This window comes from Toxorhynchites rutilus, chromosome 1, assembly GCF_029784135.1.
Source record: "Toxorhynchites rutilus septentrionalis strain SRP chromosome 1, ASM2978413v1, whole genome shotgun sequence".
Taxonomy (NCBI): Eukaryota; Metazoa; Arthropoda; class Insecta; order Diptera; family Culicidae; genus Toxorhynchites; species Toxorhynchites rutilus.
The window spans coordinates 6887859-6908341 of record NC_073744.1 but is presented as its reverse complement, the minus strand read 5'-3'; the positions used below and the strand labels follow the sequence as shown (position 1 = coordinate 6908341).

At 37.8% G+C, this 20483-nt stretch overlaps 1 protein-coding gene across 3 annotated transcripts in view; it reads right to left on the bottom strand.

The window, feature by feature from the left end:
* LOC129761867 (uncharacterized) overlaps nt 1–20483 on the bottom strand; it is a 51369-nt gene extending 30886 nt beyond the window's left edge. The window contains exons 1-2 of one of the 3 annotated variants that reach the window (XM_055759686.1): nt 19542–20483; nt 19131–19345 (exon numbers count right to left, since the gene is read on the bottom strand). In XM_055759686.1, the coding sequence (XP_055615661.1) occupies nt 19131–19190 (60 nt within the window). In that variant the 5' untranslated portion in view covers nt 19191–19345; nt 19542–20483. The remainder of the gene's footprint in view (nt 1–19130; nt 19346–19541) is intronic. The other 2 variants (XM_055759687.1, XM_055759688.1) reach the window with 2 other exon arrangements.

Here is a 20483-nt window from a genome sequence, read left to right as displayed (position 1 = left end):
ACGTTAATAATTATTTTCACAGCGAACAAATTCTGATACTTTGCACACCAATGGAAACGGAAATTCTCTAAGATTCGTTTGGTATACTATACAGTGCAATCCACTAATGCCTAAATAGTTTAAATTAATGAAAACTCGAAGCATTCTCATTTTCCCATACATTTGTTCTGCCGATTTGTGTACATTCCCGAACAGAGCTATCAATAACGAGAAACTGACATTCGTTTCTGCCCGTTTTCAGCATATTTGGTTTAAATGAGCCATTCGCGATTTGAAGCCACACCACTTCTCGTTTGGTTTTCATCGAAGCAACATGGTTGCCGCAGAGTGTCGAGCGGGAGAGGATTGTTTTCTTGACGGGTGAAGGAGGAGTATGGAATAGAGTTTCTTTCCACAAGGGCCCTTCTCAGGGTTAGAGGCGGAAACCAAGAATAGAATAGAATGAAAACACAGATGCGAGTGAGCTAGCATAACACAACGAGCGGATATCATTCATGCCTAACGCTGAATTCACACACATACACACACAGCTCGATACAAGGAGAGGAAGCTCTCTGTATCGAGGTGTGCTACGACAAAGAAGAGCAGCATAAGAGAATTTTTCGTGCTAGTGCGGGTATGGAAGAGTATCCAGAATTTTGGAATATATATATACATTACATATATTTCGATAAACGTATATTTCATGAAAGTATACTTTCAAATTCCAGTAGAGTAACCTTACTGTTGCATGTAGTGGGGTTCGATCACATCTCAAGCGGAATATAGGAGCAAAAGGAATCATAGTTTGTTATCGATATCTGAGTAGGAAGGAGAATGTCTGATGCTAGTTGAATCAAATAAACGAGAAGTACTGGTAGCTATCGACTCTACTCGACTTTCGAGTCTTCTGAAGTAATAAAAAATTAAATAGCTAAAAAGATATTAGAAAAATTTCGATGCATTCTAAAATAATATCCGAAGTGATAAACAAGTGGATTGAATAATATAATTACGCAGTTCTACGTCGAAAACTGCGGTCGTGTCCTAGATACAACCCATTACCATTTTTTCTACTAAAGCAACGTGAATGCGAATTTTTACGTGGATACCATATACATCGTCAACTTCATAATAATTATACCGACCAATAAGCTAAGATTATGCTTTTAAATTGAATTTATAAATTTAACCCTTTGCGGTCGTATTAAATTTCGAGTGTGTCGTACTGGTCGCAATTATTTTTACTTCAAAAAGCAGTGATGTACTACTTTGTGAGATCATGAAAGGTGAATAGGATTCCTTTATTTTTCGCAAAATTCTGATTTATGTATTCTGATTCTGTATTTATGTTTATGTTTAAAAAATATTTACTACTTCGTGTGATATCTTGCGCATGCATCAAAAAAAAATAAATAGTTTGCAATTTTTCACCTTTTGTCTATATGAACATACAAAAGAATACTATTCACATCTACACAGTGCCGCAATACATGAATCCTTTTTTGCTGTGCTGGCTGAGCGTAGACAAACGAACGCAAAGGTTTAATACAGATTTCGATACAGATTTTCTGAGAAAAAAAACTCAAATAAAAAGAATTTTTGAGACCAAAAATACAGAAAAATACAAAGTAACATGTTTTTACTGATGAGAAAAATTGATAATTGTGTTCGGTATTGGTATTTATCTTGTATTACATTGGTGAGTTTTTTTTCTCTTTATTTCATCCATACATAAATGGAGTCTCGACCGAACACTCGTCGGGTGCGGATGAGTTTTTCTTTGCTCCGCGTCTGATTTTTTTTTCTTCTTTGTTTAGCGCGTTTCAACCTGTTTCGGCTCTATTCACTGCTAGGAATAGTTTGTTGGTGGAAGTTATCGTGAAAATGGTTTCTGGTTTCGTTGTGTTAATGGTGTTGTAATGAAAAAAAAAGTTCAAATTCAGTTAATCAGTTTTGTGGTTATTTTACTGGATTATGGCGTTGTTTTTTTTTTCAACTCTCTCGTGTACCGTGGTTATGTGTGTATGCGTGGTAGCTTGCTTTTAAGAGCATGTTTTTTACAGCAGTGATATTAAGGATGAAATCCACTAACCACTAATTCTGCCAGCAAAATGATCCAACTGTATCGAGAAACATCAACATCCCAGCTAAGTACTATTAACAATTTGTTATTTTTATAACCGATCCGAAATGCAATCCGCTTCAAGTCTCTCGGTGTTGTATGCGAGAGAGAGAAAGTGTCAGTCAGTAGAAGACTGCGGTGATGGCGGGTGCGGCTGCGTGTGAGAGTGTGGCATTACGAGTGCGCGATCGTGGAGGATGACCAGCAAACATGTGATTGTATTGGTGTGGTTGCCTTGCTTCCCAGAACGGACTCGTTTGCTTCGGAAGACCAAGGTAGTTTGATTCTTTTCGTCGGTTGACGTACAGTCGAGTTTTTGTGAGAGGATTGGATCGGAGAGCATATTTTGATTGTGCGATAGCTGACGGATGGAGGCAGGCTGTTTTGTTTGTTCGAGGCAGACGATTTCGGTCACGGCAAGGCGGAGCGGACTGTGTAGCCACGCCGGTGCAGTTCTATGTCGTTGTTTACTTCTCGCAGTTGCGTGAGATTTGTGCAGCCGCATTTTCGCGCGAAGTTGCATTCAATCTAAACGACATTCTAGAGTTTTAGAAGATCCAATAGTTTTAAAGGTTTTTATATATCTAATATCGTCTTCGTGGTAAAGAGCGCATTGACGTCAACGTAATATCGATTTTCTTTTCTTTTAAATCTAGCTAGACGTTGACTTTGATGTGTATGTACAAGCGGCCATAAGATTTCCATGCAAGAATATTCAACGTAGTGTGCTTTTCGACCATGAGAATATTACGGAGGTCGAGAGAAAAGTTTGAATTAACTTACATTTGTCTCTTTTGCTCACCCATGTTTTTTCTTGGGATTAGTAGTTCACCTTGAATGTCAGTGAGTTCTTCTTGTATGTATCTCCTTTTCGGTTTTTTTTTGAATAGAGGATTGACGTTGCTTTTCCTTCAATTATGTCATTCTAACCCTTACTACAAGAACAATGATTCCGTTAATAATTGCTCGACTGATTACTTGTGAAATTGTTAGTTTTTATTACAAATCCAAATCGCAGGTATCAAGTTTTCCTTTTCGAGGTTCAAATATAAATTGCAAGACTAGGTTCAAGATGCTAGAGTCCCAATTCGGAAAACTTCCGTGATTTCCGTGTATTACAATGGAAGAGCATGACGTGCGACTAGGCACAAGTATTAAGTCCGATCCGAGTCTGATGAGACCTTATCAGGTGACCCTTCAATATATTCAATCTCCAAATGCATTTCATTTTCGAGTTTTTGCTCCGTTGAACAGAGGAGACTTTTCAGGTTACCGTTCAGCTGCTACGAAATGCATTTGATGTTCGAGTTTTCGTTTCAACGAGTAATTGGGTCCACGCTTACAAAATTAATTCACTTACTAGAGTTATGATCCTTTTGCAGAGACCTTTTCAGGTCACCCTTTAATATCTTCACGGCTACGAAATGCATTTGGTTTTCAAGTTTTCGTTTCGTCAAGTGATCTCTAGTTTGCGTTAGCATAATCACATCACTTACCACAGTGAATCCTGATTATTACCCCTTCCCACTAACAAACTATCCCTTCCATGATAAACGCTAGGGAACCACGCTATAGAGGCGACCCTTCTGGCCTTCGGGCGGCGAATATCATACTAACATTCCTACCCTTCCCCTGGTGACTGTAAGGACGTGGCCGGCGTCGTTATTGATCATTGAAAGCTCGAATCACCGAAAATTGCACAACGAGAATGATTTGCTAGTCCCAAGCGTCATTCTGTGTGTTCTTTGTGCAATTTGGTTGGTTCAGGTCAATCACGGAGAGCAACTACGAATTGTACAGTCTACCCAAGCTCAAGCTCAAGCTCTTTATTTCATCCATACATAAAACCGGAGGCATTTCGTCTAGGATCTCAGAGGGCGGTTTTCATCATATCTCATTCCACTTCGGTATCTTTTATCTGATTCGCACTATCCAACGACTGTTTACCATCCTTCTGTCATCATCACTCGGTAAACACTGGTGGAGTGAACCAACAATACCCAACAACCTAACAAAACGGCCCATTTCAGGGCCACCGAATCATTATCAAAGGGTTTAACGATGTAATTCTTCAAACATATCCAAAATCAACAGATAGCCTAACGGAATCCTACGTCAACTATGCGGTCGTGTCCCGGACACAACCCTCCTGTTATTTTTTTTTTATCCTAATGAACAGCAAGTTTGATGACCTCTCCGAAAATTCCAAGGTAGCAGGTCTCACAGTAAACGTCGCAAAGACCAATTAGATGGAACTTAATACAAACAATCCCTTCAGTTCTACGGTATCGGGGAAACAGATTGAGAAAGTGAAAAAACCTTACAGTATTTCGATTGTCCGTTTACGCCAGAAGGTGGAACCCAGCCAGATATAGCTACGCGGAACAGGAAAGTTCGGTGTGCTTTGGCAGATCTTCGAAACACTTGGCGTTCCAGCCAGATGTTAAATTTGTACTACCGTACGTGTCTGAAAATTCTCATGAATCGTTCCACTGAATTACAGTATTCGTGTTCATGAGGTCACATAACAAAGGAACAGAACACACTATGATTCTTCTGCACGACTCCGATGGCGATTAGTGGGTCCCGAAAATGGTTCTCAATTCCAGATACTGGAGACAACGGCGTTTGCCGAGCTTATCTATGATTTGCGCCACATGAGTGAAATTCCTCAACACGATTATTTGCGCAGAGATCTCTGCAGACGTTCCATTGATCTTTATTCCTTATAGTAAACCCGGAACACTGTTCCGGATTGCGTTTCTCCTAGAGGCAGCGCGAACAACCTATTTAACGAACGTCACACAACACAAAACAAACATAAATAAATAATAAAATATACATGCGCGCTAATCTACAAACCACCACTCTGCAGGACATGTACGAAAGAGAACGCGAGGACTCATTCACGTGCTTTGTAGTGCGCGCGTAAAGTGACACACATTTCCGCTTGTTCTGTGGCAACAGAATCGAACCGGGAGGACGTCGTAATGACACGCGCTCGTCACGTAATATCGCTGTTCCCTCGTGTAACAGATAATAGGTCAGGGATTTATATCGCCGGCATGGAAAGTACTATATTCCAATAAGAGTTGAGGGGCTCAGCATTATTGATAACACACGGATTTATTCGTTCAGAACATACAGAAAACGGAATATGAAATTGAGAACTTTGCAAAAAAAAAGTTTTCGATTGAATTCTGACAACAAACGCAGAATAGAAGCACAAAACCAACACCACAACCATTGGGTTGAATAGCTCCATCACAGAGTGCCATGAACTTGCGGGGCGCAAAGAAAAATGAATTTCCTCTGTACGAATAATGAGTTTTGTCTAGCCCCGCTTCTGGGGTCTGGTCTGTTGGTAATCCGCCAATGGTTGAGGAGAGATTGCAATCTTTCAGCTTCGTTTGGCGTTTCTACTCAGAGTTTTGCATGAAGTTGCTTCTCGCTCCGGATGGGCTCCTCTTACGAGGGCGCGATGGGACTTGGCTTAGACTCCACAAAGGCAAGAAGAAGCTTTAGAATTTCGCTCCCAAAGTAAGAGCTTTTCGTAGGGGGGTTAGACGATATTGATCTGTACACGATTTTCGTATGATCCTCCTTTCAATGAATTCGTAAACATTTGCTTCAGATTACAGTCAGACATTCCAATGAGAAAATTTCAACAACTGCTATCAACTGTTATCAATGGCAATACAAAACAAAGAATGTCTGATGCATTTAAGAATCTCCACATTTTGCCAGGAGCACATGTTGTAGGAACTCTAGCGGGGTCATGCTGCAGAAAATAAACGAAAGAAAAACAAAAATCCCTCACATAACCTTGCTGGTATATAACCATCATCAACAACGAATCTTACTATTTAGAAGAGAGTAGAAAAGCGATGGCACAATTTCCCCTATCGATGGTTGTCGTTGAGCGCGTTCGGGTACTCTCCTACCGAAAATAGGGGCTAAGAAAGTGGATCAGTACACGGGTAGCATGCGAGTGAGAGTGAGAAAAACGCACGGAGGGGAGTGGTACAACACACGCCATTTAAACCAACCATCCCAAAACCAATCCACCGCGGAGCCCAACGAAAGCTGCAAAGTTCTGTGGTGAGAACCTTGGGCCAGCAGCGAAGATACCGAAGCCCGCCGTTTTGTCTTTTTCTCTACGAGAAGTCGAAAAGTGCTGAGGTGCTGAGGAAGGGTCAGGAAGGAAGCGTAAGAACACAAACGAACCAGAGTGGAGGGGGGGGGGAAGAGCGAAACAACAATGGAAGCGTAGTATTCCTCGGAAAACAGCGGCAGAGGGTCTTGGGATGCATGTGGGATATTTTCGCTTCCGTTCTTTGCCTACCCAACAACGCGGCACACGTAAAAGGGTCGTAATAGTATTGCGAGGGGAACGGGAGCTGAGGAGTTGAAGAGTAACCGGTTTCAGTGGTTTTCTCTCGGTTTATTCCTTTCTCACGTTTGCTGGCCGATTTAGTCTGAGTTCTTCTGGAGTTCTTTTCCCTCCAATTTTTATGTTCAATCGCGCGGTCATAGAATGTGAAAAGAAGTAGAGGGATGGTAGAGAAAAAAAACCTTGCTTCGTTCAGTGGAAAAATTCCAACATGAATTATTCTCGTGGGATGCGATCAAACTGCGAAGTTTGGTGTCCTCGAATCGTTTTGTATAAATTTCAAATTATCTCGGTAAATCAATATCACACATGCAATTACCCTCAAAAGTGACCATGAATGCATGGTAAACGCTTGCACCTACATTCTTCTGCTCAAAACGATTCGGGTTAAGTTTCGATTATACGTAGCAATAGAAATATTCGCTTTTTGTCACAGGTCTTCGGTGAGGATTTGATTGGAGAAATCATTTCTTCGTCACTACATGAATATTCGATGACTCATTGTGAATTTTGAAATCCATCATACAATATCAGAAAACGACACCTTCATCGTGAATATGAATGCGGAGACTGGGTCTGGAATTCACAAATCGAAACTGAAATCATATTCACTTCATCATCGGAGAATATACATACATTGTGGATTTGAATTCGGAGCTCAAAATCTGGAATTCGTATTAGGGATATACAATTGACAATTCAAAATCAAGAATCTGGACTCGGAACTCCGAAAATGGAACTTCAATTCGGATCATGGAACTAGCAATCTGAAATGTTGAAGCTCTTCAAATCATAAATAATTCGAAGGAAATATTAATCTATACACATACACAGATGAGCAATCAGCAAAGCAACCAAAACATATTATACAAGATTAATCATGACAGCGAAATGAATGATTGAACAATTCGACTTTTCAATATTGAAGATTTGATATAGTAAATTTCAACTTTTGCATTTTATACCCAAGCTATTGGTTTGTAATTTTAAATTCTAGGTAGGTCGCATATAAATTCGTATCAAATTACAATCGTATGAAATATCAATCAAAGGATGCATAATGTGTAATCGTATCGTATAAAATGTAAAATGATTTTCTATGTTATTGATAGATGAAGTCGTATATGGGTATAACGATAATCCTGGTATCGCCATATGTCCACATTCGCACATTCTATTCATTTCATATAGCATTGTCGGGTCAAATCGTATAATCATATTATATAGAAACATGGTATATCGTTATGTACGACTTCATATGCGTATAAATATGGCATTTACGTATATCGGCGCCACATTTGCGTGTATATGCCAGTTATGTGCATCATATATCATCCAAATGTGCTTTGGATGTATGTATATCGCTCCAATTATGGCTATTCATACGATTTAATGTTTGCTGAGTACAGCTTCCGATTTTTTCTCACTGTATGTAATCTAGTCAAAAACTTTTTTTTTTGTTATTTATACACATATTATTCTTTTTTTTTTGAATATGAAAGAAGAATTTATTTTTTGATTCGTCCCCTTAAAATCATACAATATCTATCTCATATACAAAATCCGAATTCATTCAAGAGGTGATAGTGGATCATATTTGATGAAAAAAAAAATCTTTCTACGTATATGTTCTAATTTCAGCAATGGCAGAGTTATTGAACGTTTTCTCTGTTTCGGGCTCTGATTGCCTTAGACTGGCTCTAACTCAAAAATTATACTGCGTAGGACAATTCTGTTGCGTCCATTTGAAAGTTGAAACAAATTAGTGCAGGATACAGTTGTGAAACTTTGAAAGAAGTGGATTTAGGTAACATTATAGAAGTGAAAAACTTAAAAGTTAGTGGTTTTTATCAAAAAAATGCATGATAAACTCGAATGTTTTTATCAAATCAGATTTCATCTAGTCCCGGCTTGCATATTCCAAGGTTTACTCATTTACAGATTTCATATTTAATTAGGATTTTTAAGATTTCATTCAAATTTACCAAAATCAACGTATTGTTAGTCTATCCCTGAATCAAACATAAAACAAATTGCAATCACATGAGATCCAGATTGTGTTCAAATTCCAAGTTTTTGAAATTAAAAATATCTTCGTTTTCATAATCCGGATTGAAGAATTAATATTTTGTACGGATTCAGAACTTCAGCTTTTATTTATTCAAAGTCAGGTCATATAAAATCTCAGATTGTAATTACATCAAGTCTTCGTATTGGATTGAGATGCAGATTTCAAGATTTTAAAATTCAAATTATATTCGGACTTAGAATACAGATTAAAGACATCAAATTTTGTTCATATTACTTGCTGACCCGGCAAATTTCGTCCCACCCAACATTTGTTTTTTGTTATCAATACTTTGAATGTTTTCTTACTATGAGCAAGTTCATGGGTCCAAACGCAGAACTGTTCAATCATTGATCTTCTAATCGATCCCGTTGAATTTAGCTTTTACTATTATTACTAAAATTCCTAGTATTTCTAACAAAACTCATTATTAAAATATCAGATTATTTTCAGACACAATTCTCGTTCAAAATTTTTCAACCACTTGGAAATAACATGTTTCTCCATGGTTTCACATGGCATAAATGTTTTATACAGAAAATATGATAGAACGAAGACAGCTCTAAATCGGACAATTTCTTCCTCGAGTTCTGCTCTTATCACACACATTTGGCGATAATTTTTATTGGTATAGATAGAAGAAGATATAGGAGTGCGTTTCATCACATTAAAATCCATTTCCAGTTTCGAACAAAGACCAATTTCGCTAGCGCAAACGTCAGATGGACTAACAGCATTTGTCACTATGTAATTGTAGAACATATGGGAATTTTTTTTTTCCAAATTTTCCCTTTTTCCTTCAGAGTTTTCCGAAAATTTTCAATTGTCATGTTTGGTTGGAATATTTTTGGTTGAAATATGCGTACTATTTCAACAATGGTATGACACCCCTCCCTCTCCATTCCAGAAAGGTGATTGGAGTATTGAACCACATTAGAAATGTTTCTCGCCTCCTAAAACCTCCACATGCCAAATTTGGTTCAGTTTGCTTGATTAGTTCTTGAGTTATGCAGAAATGTATGTTTCGTTTGTATGGCCCCCCCTTAGAGAGAGGGGTGGAGAGTCTAACCACCATAGTATCATTTATTGCACCCTAAAACCTGCACATGCCAAATTTGGTTACATTTGCTTGATTAATTCTCAATTCATTTGTATGACAGCCATTAGAGAGGAGGGAGGAGTGTCTAACCACCATAGAAACATTTATTGCACCCTAAAACCTCCACATGCCAAATTTGGTTTCATTTTCTTGATTAATTCTCGAGTAATGCAGAAATTTGTGTTTCATTTGTATGGCAGCCCCCCTAAAAGAGGGGGGAGGAGTATCTAACAACCGTAAAACATTTATTGCACCCTAAAACCTTCACATGCCAAATTTGGTTTCATTTGCTTGATTAATTCCCGAGTAATGCAGAAATTTGTGTTTAATTTGTATGGCAGCCCCCTCTTAGAAAGATGGGAGGGGTCTCAAGCTATCACGAAAACCTTCCCCGGCCCCAAAAACCCATACATACCAATTTTCATGTTGATAGGTTCAGTAGTTTCCGAGTCCATGAGAATCAGACAGACAGAAATCCATTTATATATATATATATATATATATATATATATATATATATATATATATATATATATATATATATATATATATATAGATTATATTTACTTTTTATTCATATTCATGTTTCAGATCCACAATTCAGACTCCAAACTTTTGGGTTCCGGATTTTATTCGTTTACAGCATCTGGAGTATAGATTTCGGATCCATAATTTAGAACTCAACTCGAATACCGGATCTTAAGATCTTAAGTCAGAACTCTGCAAACAAATAAAACCCGGAAACCAAAAATCAGATAAATTTGAGTAAATTTCGAAGCTTATTTATGTTCGATTCAGACTCCATAATTAAACCTCAAGATTCTATCCAGATTCCAGATGTAGAAAACACAAGCTTTAATTCAGATTGGTATTCCAATCCTTACACTCTATAATCTTGCCCACATCAAGTTCTACGATTTTGGATAATTCCAGATGGATAACACGGGCTACATTCATTCTAAATTTGGAGATTCCGGGATGGGTTATATTCGTTTTTCAGATTCCAAATTTACGACTTCGAATTCAACTTTTGATCTTCAGATGTTTCGAATTTCATTAAGATTTATTACTTTTCAAACCTTAAGAGTTGATGTTTAAGTTTATAGATTATATTTAGTTGAGATTATAAATTCAAAATTTCAGAGGCGTTACTCAAATTTGGGTATCAAACTCAGGACTTCAAATATTTTATTCACATTTAGATCCTAGATTCAAGGCTTCGGGATATGCTCTATGTCTTATCCCAAATTTAAGACTTTAGATCTCATTCATCCAGTTTTCGAATATTTCAAATTTAATCATGGTTCTGACAACCAATTTAGTAAATCAAATCCAATTGAAATTCCCACCATTCCCAAATCTCCCACAAGGCGCTAGCATCGGATTTTAACACAAATCCTATTAAACCAATTATCTTTCAAAGGGAAGTATTTATTAGTAGGACAATTTGTACTTAATGACACCAAAAATATCGTTTAATTGCCCTCTTTCTCTCTCTCTCTCTCTCTGAAGTGATTTTATGATATCCCTTGCACTTGAGAATTTATGATCCCCAACGGGGGAAGGCGCCAAAAGCATTACCTTTTCTAGCACATACGAATCAACATTCATTGGTCACCCATTTTTTTTGCAGTCTGAAAATAAAAGGCATCAATGCACCTCAGACACTGGAAAGGATGTTCTAGGTAGGGGGGTTTAAACAAATTTACGACATGCTAGAATTTATTGCTTCTCTCTTTAAAATTGAATAGAAGTGAAAAAGATTTAAAGGGATAATGCAGTGAAAGAGGAGGGAAGCAATAAAGCAATTGCATGGTCTAAATTCTCTGGGAATTTGAACAGAGGTAGAGTAACGTGTGGAACCTCGTGTTTACTTCGAATGTGTGAATGTCAAAGCGCCGATCGACCTCAAAGAAGAAGATGACAAGGTGAGAATCCAGGAAAACTGACCTCGCCTGTGTGAAAAACCAGTACGTATACCAAAACACAGAGAGAGAGAGTGTGCAATGATTTATTGACTGAGTTAGTTTGTACAGTTGGTTTTTGGTTTTGAGGGAAAAAAATTGATACCTAAAACATTATTGGGTCATTGTGTTTTTTTTGGGTAGGGCAACAATTATGGTTTTACATCTGGACTCGAGTTTGGTCGGAAACAGGAGTAGCAAAAAAAAAAGCGAGTGAGCTTAGAAAATGCTCCATGATATTCTGCAATTCTTGCGCTCCTGGTACCTTACTCATGATACATCACAACCCTTCTACCAACAGAAGAGATGATGCCCATGCGCTTTTCCAGAGCGTCTGGTGTCTGGCCTTGAAAACACGAATCCCGAATCGCCTTTTTACTTTTATCTTTCGCAGAAAATGCCTCCAGTGCTTGGAAGGCACAGAATCAACCGTAGCCCCCAATCTTGGCATCCACGATTCGTCAGTCTTGCATGACGACTCAAAAGGGGGAGGATAATTGAGTTCTCCCCGCCCCTTTCCCTTATGCGTGTAGCATTTTTCACGCGTAGTTGCTGCGGATCACGTCCGCAAAGCGACTAATAATCAAAACTCAATAAGCACTTCATCCTAAACAACAAGTCTTGATAGTATACAAAATCGCGAAGCCAGGGGTCTTTAAACGGGAGGGAGCCCTTTAAATTAGGAAAGCCTAAATTATTTCGTCGCCTAGCGCGGTGCGATTCACAATGTCCCGTGGGAAAAAAACATTCGCTCGCCTGGGAACAAATATGAAGGGCAGCGCGAAAGCGAAACAGAATGATACAGGGTTTATTTTTCCCCGAGTTTTGCTTTGTTGCCCAATTCGTAATGTATGCAAAAAAAAAAAAAAGAACGAGAACCTACAGAGGCTCTGAGACAAAAAATAAATAAATTATGGAATGATTAGTGATGTCCGGTTCGAGCCTATATACATCGAAGCGAATGAGAAGAAGGTCACTTACATTGAATCACTTAATATCTTCAACATTCAGAGTGAAAAAATTATATGAGGTTGTGTCCAAGATACAGCCGCATTGTTGACGTAGAACTACGCTGTTATTTTATATAAGTCACTTGTTTATAACTTCGGATATTATGCTGTGAAATTTTAGAAATAACTGTTTAGTAGAATGGTTTGATCGCCTTGGAATGGTTTATGTTTTAAATCGTAGAATCAGTTAACGATAATTGTTTAATGATTCATTCTTGCCCTCGCATAACAATTTACTAGCTGATCGCATGTGTCAATTTCTTTCAATGCATTGTAAATTTACCTCGAACGCTATTCCGGTGGCCTTTTTCACAATTGACATACACTCGGCTACAATCTATTATATACTTGTTGTACCAGCTCCCTTATGTCACAGCTCATAACTACATCAATATATCTTTGACACCGCATGGAACCTACAACAGTGGCAATACCTGCAAGTATCAAATACCATGCCACATTTTATTTAGAATTGTTTCAGTGGAATCGCACCTCTAGGCATCGTTCGTGCAACGTAAACCAAGCGTTCGCCATAGCATGCATACAGAGCCATACATTGATTGCTTGAAGCTGCTAGAAATATAAACACTTCTCATCATTTTGCACGCAAATACCCATATATCGATGGCTTGAAGCAACTTAGTATACAAACATCTCCGGTTTGCTATGCTTCTGTTAATATTACCGGTCTAGATTAGCTTACCCAAATCACAGGCAACATTTCAGAACATTTATTTTCTTGGTGGGCCGACGATAACCTGGCTTGATACTTCCCCACACAATTGTGTAGCTCAAAACATTAATGCAATGGCGTCAGTTTGATGCAATGATTCCGAGTGATTTGGTCGCGTCCACAGCTCAATCCGAAACGAAGACATGTGATGACACAAAACAAGGAAGAACAAGCGATTTTCATTGCTTCGTATCTAGAACGATACTGAAAGCTTGCCTTTTTCTTCTTCTATTGAATTAAAGAGACTTTAAACTTTTCAGTTCATTCGTTTCTAGTCTTCAAAAAGACCCTTGGGAAAGTTTCCCACTCGTTCACCTCCATTGCCTTGAGAAAGGCGCTCGATCCTTCGCTGTTCAGCTCGCCTAGCAACGGTGTTGTCCTGTCGGTGTCCTCACCAAGAATGGAAGCTTGCCTCAGCGAGATCCACTGTTTATATTCTAGGCAAATATTCCCCTTCGGAGATTTTAAATCTTGCGATTTCTTCTTCGTTGCTCGTTATTGAAGGCACGGGTAGAAAAGCTCACAAATCAGCAGAACAAATGTATGGGAAAACGTATTTTTCATGAATTTTAACCATTTACACACCGGAGGATTGTAATGTACAGCATATCAAACAAATCTTAGGGAATTTCCGATTCGTTTGGTATGTAAATCGCCAAAATCCGTTCGCGGCAAAAACAGTTACTAACGTTAACTTTATTTCATAAAAACGTGACCTGTTTTCAGATTTGGCACCCTTAATGAAAGACGTAGTTCTACGTCAAAAACAATATGACGATTAGCAGTTTATGTTTCGTCCGAATTAAATTTACTATTCGGTAATATCTCTGCAAAATCAGTTTGGTCTGTATTTCTTAGGTCAATTTTGAAGTCGAATATCGTTGTTAATAAACTGAATAATAACATGAATTTTAATAATCAGTCAATTTCAGACATTACACCGGTTTGACCAGTCGAGTTTCTATCGGTGGATTGTAAACATATTTGAACACTAGAACTGCCGACAGTGTTTATTTACCTATTTCTAACAAATCGATCATTTTGACCAGTGTGATATTTAGTCGTCACAATAAAAAAAATTCAGAGGAAATAAACTATCTTTAGATGTCATTGCATTATTAGAAAATCTATATAAATAAAAATTATTTGGTGTCCGTTCCTCACGATTTAACTCAAGAACGGATCAACAGATTCAAACAGTCAGTATCAAGTTAGATGCGCCTTAGTCTGCGACCGCGTGTATAGATCAAGTACATAAAAATAATTTCTGTGGGAACTCAATATCAATTGTGCGTTGGACGAGGTGCGCCGGGCCAGCTAGTCTATCAGCCCCATTTTCTATATTCCGACGAATTTCCATTTCATTCGAGTTATAATTTCGCATTCCCTATCTCGAACGCGTTGTCCATTTAATGTTCGAAGAGGAACACATCGAACGAAATGTAAAAACAACTCGAACGGAATACAGAATGGAATTTTATCGAGTCGCTCGAAATATTTCGAGTCGATTGAAATACAGAATAGAGGTATATATATACAGCCATTCCATGCCAAACCAATATAGTGGTTCTAAGATTTCCATGAAAAGTGGTACTTTTGTTCTTTATCGCAAAACATTAGACCCGTATTTTTTTATTTGGGTGCCCATTTCCATTTTGGGGTGATCCAAAAAATACTTTTCCCCAAAAATGACTTTTTTTCAAATTTCATAACTTTTGAACCACACATTTTAGATGATTTATATGATTGGTATATCGAATCAAAGCCAATAAGCTAGCCCTTTTATGATAAAATATTGAACTTGCAAAAGCAATGGCTTTTGTTTTCGTCCTTTTTTTTAATTCGTTTGTTTTTACAAGCTCAGTTACATAAGTTTAAAGGAGCCGAATTCTTAAATATATTTTTTGAAACTATATATAAACAATTTTCCTAACTCTATGGAAATTACTCGATTACTCGCGGTTTACTCGAGTTTAGAAGGGTGACATATTTTTTTCAGGAAAGGGATGGGATGTAAGAGAATTGTTACAATGTAGATAATCACACTGAATTCTTAAATCTATTCGTATGTCTATTGTATATTTATATTTCAACTTGTTTTACTGTTTATAGCAAGGGGGACAATCGCTCGCAATGGATGAAAAGGAGGATATGACGACATAGGGACAATCATACACGAAGATCGATAGCTTTAAGGAAAACATATATATATATATGGGACATGTAATCAAGGTCTAACTGAGCCAACACATCTCTCACCGACACATTGAGCTGTCTTCCTCGGGTCCGAAGGGAGTTTTCTAAATTCGATCTGACGACAAGATACACCTCGCACGACCAAACAACATGCTCGATGTCGTGATAACCTTGACCACAAACGCAGAGATTGTTGCCTTATTTTTTATTATTTTTGCCACTACAAAAAATCATAACTTTTGAACTGCTGGGCCGATTCAGATGATCGACATATCAAATTGAAGCTTATAAGTTAGTTTTCTTTGGAAAAATGAATATACTCTTGCGGAAAATTAGGATTTTTGTTTCTGTAATTATTGATTGAGTTAGATTCTCATAGTTTTCTCGGTTAAAGCTAGAGGGCGTTATATTTTTTATATTTTTTCTGGAAAGCTGAGGATTTTATACATTACATAGCTTGATTTTATAGATGTTATTGTTTTTGTTTTTGAGATATGATTTTTCAAAGCTAACCGGTGGTTCGAAATATCACTATTCCCCCTTTATCCAAAAATTACTTTTCGCAAAAATTCATAACATTTGAACTGCTGAACTGATTCAGATGACCGTCATACTAAATTGAAGCCAATAACCTTCTTTGAAAAAATATCACACTTACGGGAAGATTGGATTCTAGACGCACAGGTCTAATCTAGCTACATAGGAATTTAGAACGAAGACATAAAACATGTTAATTTTGCAAAAGAATAACTCAAAAACGAAAAAATAGCATCTCTGATATCGAGATATGTTTTGTAAAAAAACCTCAGTTTTCCAGAAAAAATATAGCGCCCTCTATCGAGATAATTATGAAAAACTCACCCAATCAATAATTACAAAAACGAACATCCAATTTTTTTTGCAAAAGTATATTTTTTCAAAGAAAACTAACTTGAAGCTTTTACAATTTTATATGCCGATCATCTGAATCGGTTCACTAGTTCAATAGTTATGATTTTTTGTAGTGGCAAAAATGGGGAAAATTTGTTTTTGCGAACCGTCGATTAAATTTAAAAAATCATAACTCAAAAACGAAAAAAATAGCATCTTCGATATCGAGATATGTTATGTAAAAAATCCTCAGCTTTCCAGAAAAAAATTCCCATGCGAATGAAACATAAATTTCTGCATAGTTCAAGATTAAATTAAACAAATGGAACCAAATTTGGCATGTGAAAGTTTAAGGGGGCAACTAAGACCCCCCCCCCCTCCTCTCTAAGGAGGGGCCGCCATACAAATGAAACACAAATATCTGCATAACTCGAGAACTAATTGACGCAAATGGAACCAAATTTCATATGAGGGGACAAGAAATGTTTTTATCGTGATACGACTTTCCTCTCCCCTCTCTAAGGGAGCTGTCATACAGATGAAACACAAAATTCTGCATAATTCGAGAACTAATCAAGAAAAGGTGTAAGAGTAAAACTCGAGGAAGGAATCGTCCCATTTCAGATGTCATCATTTTATTATATTTTCTGTATCAAAAATGTATTCCAAGTATGGGAGAAACATGTTATTTGCAAGTGATTGAAAAATCTTGAACGAGAATTGGGTCTGAAAATAATTTGATATTATAATGATGAGTTCTGGTATAAGTACTAGGAAATTTATAGTGAAAGAAATTTGTAAAGGGTCAAAATTAATCAATGAACGTTACTGCGATTGAAACCATGGACGTTCGCTTAGTAACAAAACGTGAATATTTGAAAGTACAGGGTAACTTCGATATAACGTACATTTTGCTTTCAAAATTGTACGTTGTATCGAAATGTACGTTATATCGAAGCATAATAAAGATCTCTGAAACGTAGCTTATATTACTTCATTGTTTTGCTGTTTGAGTAAGGTTGATGAATAAAATCAATTAGGAGACGAAGCCAACTTTTCTCATGATGTTTCCCTTCGTTCAGTTGATTGAAGTTTGATTCATTTAGAATCCGGAATCACAAAACAGTAGTATTTCGGGATTGAATAATGTTACAACACAAGCTTTAGTATCAAAATACAGATAATTTATTGTTCTTTCAGAAAAAAAAATAAAAAAAAAATTCTGGACTTCGATCATGTGTACGTTATATCGAGGTAAAATGTACGTTATATCGAGGGTACGTTATATCGAAGTTTACCTGTATTTATAACAAAAAAAAACAATTTTGGGCAAGATTAAATTTGCAGGGTCAACTAGTGTTATATAAAATTTTATTATATTGACATTGAATCCAAAAAGTTTCTGATGAGCAATATTACACTCTGAAACGTACAGAACTACGGCCGAATGGCTATCGAGAGAGCAATTTCGGTTTTTATTTATATTTTAATATGCGATAGCTCTACTGATGTACAGGGTGACTCAAAAGTCATTAAATTCTTCAAACATAAGGTGACTATCGATACGGCATCTATAGTCAATAGTTATACTATCAAACAAGCAGATGACCACTTTGCCCCTACTACCCTTATAATTTTTACGGATAATTTTCATTCTGATGGAGTAAAAAGTAGAAAAATCAGGATAATTTCAGAAAAATCAGGAAAAATTGAATGTTTGTCAGGATATCGGGAAACTAATGAAATGAAATAATCTAATGAAATATTGTCTTCCCTCAAACCAATTTTCTCCGATGTTCCTCACGGGTGCGCTCCTTTTTCCGTCAGTTTTGAAATATTTTAGGATACATCTTTATGTTGATGATATTCAAATTTATTTATGTAGACGGAAACGATTGACAAACACCGAAAGAAAGCTGGTGAGTTAATTCAAACAAAACAGACATCGCTAGACAAAAATCGCTGTTGTCTAACAGCTTAGTATCTGAGAGTGGAAGAATGTCAGTGCTATCAGATTGTTTGATCAAAGTGATATTAGAACTTCAGCCAAAGACCAACACAATCCGAATACCACGACCATATACTCTACTATGCACTGCCGAAGGGGATGCTAAGAGACGAATGAACTCTCAGAGTTTAAAGTCTCTCTAATTCAATACCTTCCTTCCTTCCTGCCGAAGGGGTTCAATTTAAACAACATGAAATGCAACAATAATCAACCGCGTGGATTATTCATCGAGAATTTTCACATTCGCCCCATTCAATAGTATCAAGGAGAACTTCTATCATCGTATATCCCACTAGTTACACTGCCAAAGTTCGTTGACTACCCAGAAACTCGATCGAAGGAGCACGTGCTTTTTCACTATTAGAAGAGCAGTATCCCGGTCACATATATTCATAGTGCCTTCATAAATGAGTGAGAGAAAGGAAGAATCTCATTTAAACTTCGCCAAAAAAAAACACACAGTCGAAGTTCGGAATGAAGCAACATAAAAAAACCGGCTTTTTGGCCTTGAACTTGGTTTGAGAACTGTTGAAATGGATGACAAAGAAAAGAACTATGATTTTTGGCGAGGCCAAATGACATGCAATGAGCCTTCTACGGTGGATTATTTGACACTGAGCCCTGATATATGCCGGAACACTCTCACGATTTGTAACCTGTAATGTGTATATTCTAGTCTACTTACACTGTACTTGTTAAGTAACACGTCATGGAATCCGCTACTCATCTCTTCTAATTCGAACATTTTAGCGCTCGGTGTCAAAATGGGTCATAAACTTATAATCGTGTACACACTTATATTCCTCTAAGAATATTTATCTTATATTTCCGCCTGCTGGATTGTTTCACGTTTTCCCTCTTCTTTACTCATTAGCTCAAAACAAAATATTCTCCCCACTTCTAGCGCACAGCACCGGTGTAAAAACAGAGAGAGCGAAAATGCGATTAATGCTTTCCCAAACAAGGGGACAGGCAGGCGATTGGAGGGGAGCCGGCTGCTACTTTCCACAAGGGTACAAGAAATGTTGTAGCAAAACACAGAAAGCCGCGTTCCACGAAAAGCAGGAAACGACCAGCTAGAGACCACACCACTCACTCTGAGAGATTATCCTTCTCCGGTTGCTTTACACCAGCTTTCGTCTTCTCAGCGCGCACCCGTCAAACGGCAATATCCTCTCGGTTCAAATCGGCAGGGAGGGGTAGTAGGCATAGAAACAACACAGCAGCGAATCGTATCGGGATCGTTTTTCGCGCGCACTACACTCTTCATACGGACCACTCTCGTACTCAACTAAACTCCAGGAATGGAGGGAACACCAATTTCAACGGAGGTTCTTCGTCCCTAGATGGTTCTACGGCAAACACACGCGCGGCCGGTATCGGGGATGTGTTGGTGTTGCACAAACAAAGTTCATGCATTAAAATTCAAAATACTCGCTTCCGATTGGTTCCCGCTCTCCCAGATGAATTCTCCCCTTGGTTTGTGTTGGTGAGAGCCCTTGATCTTCTCTTCCACACTTCTCTCGACCCGTTGTACGATTTTTCTGTTCTATCGGTTCACACCAGAATTCAATTAAATTTCAGCACAACTATTCAAAGTTGCATCAAACCCATCGCCGGGATCCAACTTGAACGCCCAATTGGATCTTGAAGAGAAACACAGAACTAGTTTCGCACCCAATTATGTCGTCACGACGTCGGACATGAGCGCCTGTCAACGGGGTTTTGACACTAATTTTGCCGGGATATTGAATGTCGATTGCAAAATGGCGGCTAGGTTCACTACCTTTTTAGCCTCTGAGCGAGCACTTTTCGGACACACGGCAATCGGTTACAATCACGTATTTTCTTCGAAAAATCACCACTCTGGGTAAAGCACACTTCAACACTTTTGTCGAACTAATTTATGTAGCACCCACGATTCGCGCAACTGTTCCTATTCCAGCAACGGAACGATTTGCGAGGGAAAATGACTGAACGTGTTCCGAGCGCTACGAAACCCCTGAGCATACAACTTTACAGCCACTGGGAAAGATTT